The sequence below is a fragment of the Schistosoma mansoni genome, chromosome 1, assembly GCF_000237925.1.
Source record: "Schistosoma mansoni strain Puerto Rico chromosome 1, complete genome".
Taxonomy (NCBI): Eukaryota; Metazoa; Platyhelminthes; class Trematoda; order Strigeidida; family Schistosomatidae; genus Schistosoma; species Schistosoma mansoni.
This window is the reverse complement of record NC_031495.1, coordinates 11,740,553-11,743,079: the sequence shown is the minus strand read 5'-3', so window position 1 is coordinate 11,743,079 and position 2,527 is coordinate 11,740,553. Positions and strand designations below refer to the sequence as shown.

General features: G+C 37.1%; 1 protein-coding gene across 1 annotated transcript in view; it reads left to right on the top strand.

Moving 5' to 3' along the window:
- Positions 1–421: 421 nt before the first annotated feature.
- Positions 422–2,527, top strand: part of Smp_077030 (hypothetical protein) — a gene marked incomplete at its 5' end in the record, with an annotated part of 17,735 nt that continues 15,629 nt past the window's right edge. The window contains one exon of the mRNA XM_018793268.1: positions 422–500. Within this exon, the coding sequence (XP_018647797.1) occupies positions 422–500 (79 nt within the window). The remainder of the gene's footprint in view (positions 501–2,527) is intronic.

Here is a 2,527-nt window from a genome sequence, read left to right as displayed (position 1 = left end):
TTCACGCTGATTTTATACAAGAATATCACATCTTGAAATGACATCACACTCAAAAAGTTAATATTATACCAAATAAAGTATCACACAGGAAAACAAAAAATTAGCACTTTGAATAGCCATCATATATATAGTTAATGATGGAAGTAATGCCGATTGAGAATCAAAATGAAATAAATGTGTGGTTTCGCCTACTCATCCCGTTACATCACTCTATTACTTTTCTCCTCCACAGCTTTCGTCTAGTGTCCTTCCTCCTTCAATAGTCTTACACTTCACTTTTAGTCTATTGAATAGGATGCATATTCACGTCATTTACACCAGTACTTACACCATAACTACAAGAATGATTGGCAGAGGTAGAGTTAGTAATTAGCCAGGAATCCTTGTTTCTAGCAACAGGATTATAAGAAAGCTCAAAAAGATGCCGGACAAAGAATCTCAGAATAATGTGTACGATGTGGATCACTCAACCCAGTCACCAAAACTGAATTTTCAACAAGGTAGTTAGGGTCACGATCCTTCCAAGGTTCCTGCTCCTAGTAAGACGAGTAAACAAGATAGAACTGGGAGAAAAGAGCATCCTACAATGCTCGTGACACAGACTACTGAGGAAAAACAACATACCAGCGATGGTTATATCGCATCCTCATCTCTCTCTAAAATCAGCGACTCAGAGTGGGAATGTAACTGTCGTAGACGCAGAGTTTTTCGTGCCTATAGGTAACCCTCGTGCTATTGATAGAAGAAACCAGAGAAGTAGTGAATAGGTCTTTATTTCGATCTTCGCGCAGTCACAGTGGAGCGTGGGATTATCTGTTCAGACAAACAAAGGCTCTCAACATTCCATATAAGATAGTAGGGAATATAACGCTTACAAAAGGTAAGGAAGTGAATGAATACTTGAACAATACTGTTTTAGCATATGCTTGGTTGTTTGGGGTCAACTCTTAACCAACCAACCTGAGCTGTTACATTAGCTTCCCCCTAGAATCGACTTCCGCAGGAACGTCGGTTCGATTAACCTATCTATCGATAACACCTTTGTTCTATTTCTCATCCCAAGGCGAAATTATCAACTCGCTCACTATTTGACTTACAATCAGTTACGACTAACGCTTTCAATGATAGTCCATGGATGTCTCTTCATTTACCAGCTTGTCATCTTATTTTGTAGCATGTGATCTTTTCTACAACTATCGCTGACGGTTTGCTGCGTGCTTTCAAGAGAAAGTGTGAGAATGTGGAATAAGAATATCTGAGGAAGTGCCGCGAGCGGGCTACCCAACACCATGTTGGTGAGGTACGATTTTTCCATGCTCAGACCGGCTATCAGGTGTTTACTCACCTGCCTCTTGAGTCGCCCTCAAGTAAAAAGTAAAGAAGAGTCTACTTCAAAGGTAATGGTGAAAATCAAGCAAACCTGAAGAACTGCTCCACTGCCTGCATAAAATAATAAGATACAAAATGGAAATACATAAATGCAATTGATAATTGTTCCGTTCATGTAAGTGCTTGGCCTCCAGAACGGATTGGTATTCTGGAAGGAAATAAACATAGTGTAGATATCTTGTGTACGAAGAACCATGAAAACGGCAACAAAAAAAAAAAACTCTTTTGTAATGCGTATATGTAAAAGGGTGAACTTGCTAGAAGTTGGACTCTTTAACAAAATCGATCAAGTGCATGACCTTGAGCCGGTGATGACCGCTTTTTACAACTAGGTGCGTAACCAAGGGTGCATCAGAGTAATCCACAAAACGGAAACGAATATACGGTTAAGAAGCAAAAAATTGTGTTGAGTATGCGGATCAAGTACAGTTGTGTCAAATACTCTTTTTACGTTATTATTAAACCGAGAAAAAAAGTATATATATAAGCTATTGACATAACATGTCTTTTTTATAACGCTAGTGTTAAGTTCCAGGGTTTTGTATGGGCCACTAATAATAATTGGTTTAACGTTAACATAGCCACGATAGTCATATCGTCAGTTCAATGTTATGATTACTTAACAGTTCTTTTATACGTTGTGTTTAAAATTAGGTATGTGGAATCAACGCGGCTAAGATAGTAACCTTACAGTAACGTACTGTACCATATCTTCACGGTTATTGATTCTTAAATGTCAGAAATTTAAAAAAAAAAATGATGAGAACTTTAATAAGTACTTGACCATAGTAATTGTATCAAGCTACTAAACATATCTTCGACCGAAAACTTTTAGAATTAGTTCATATGGTATATATGTATAGCCAGTATAGTTAATTAACCAGAAAAAGAAATTATAAAACTCGCCTGGGTTGCTTTTTGAATTCGTTGTATTTGCCAGTGTAAGTTGTACGAGTTTGAATAAAATCCTCAGCCATCGTTTCGGAATACCTAGCTTATGTGTCCAGTATTTAAAAAAAATATTTAACATAACACTTATATATCAAAGGTAAAAGTTCTGGGGAGTTGTATGTGAGGCGGAATGAAGAAAAAAAAAATTATTTTTAAGTAGATGCAGGGTCTGATTAGCTACGTGGTT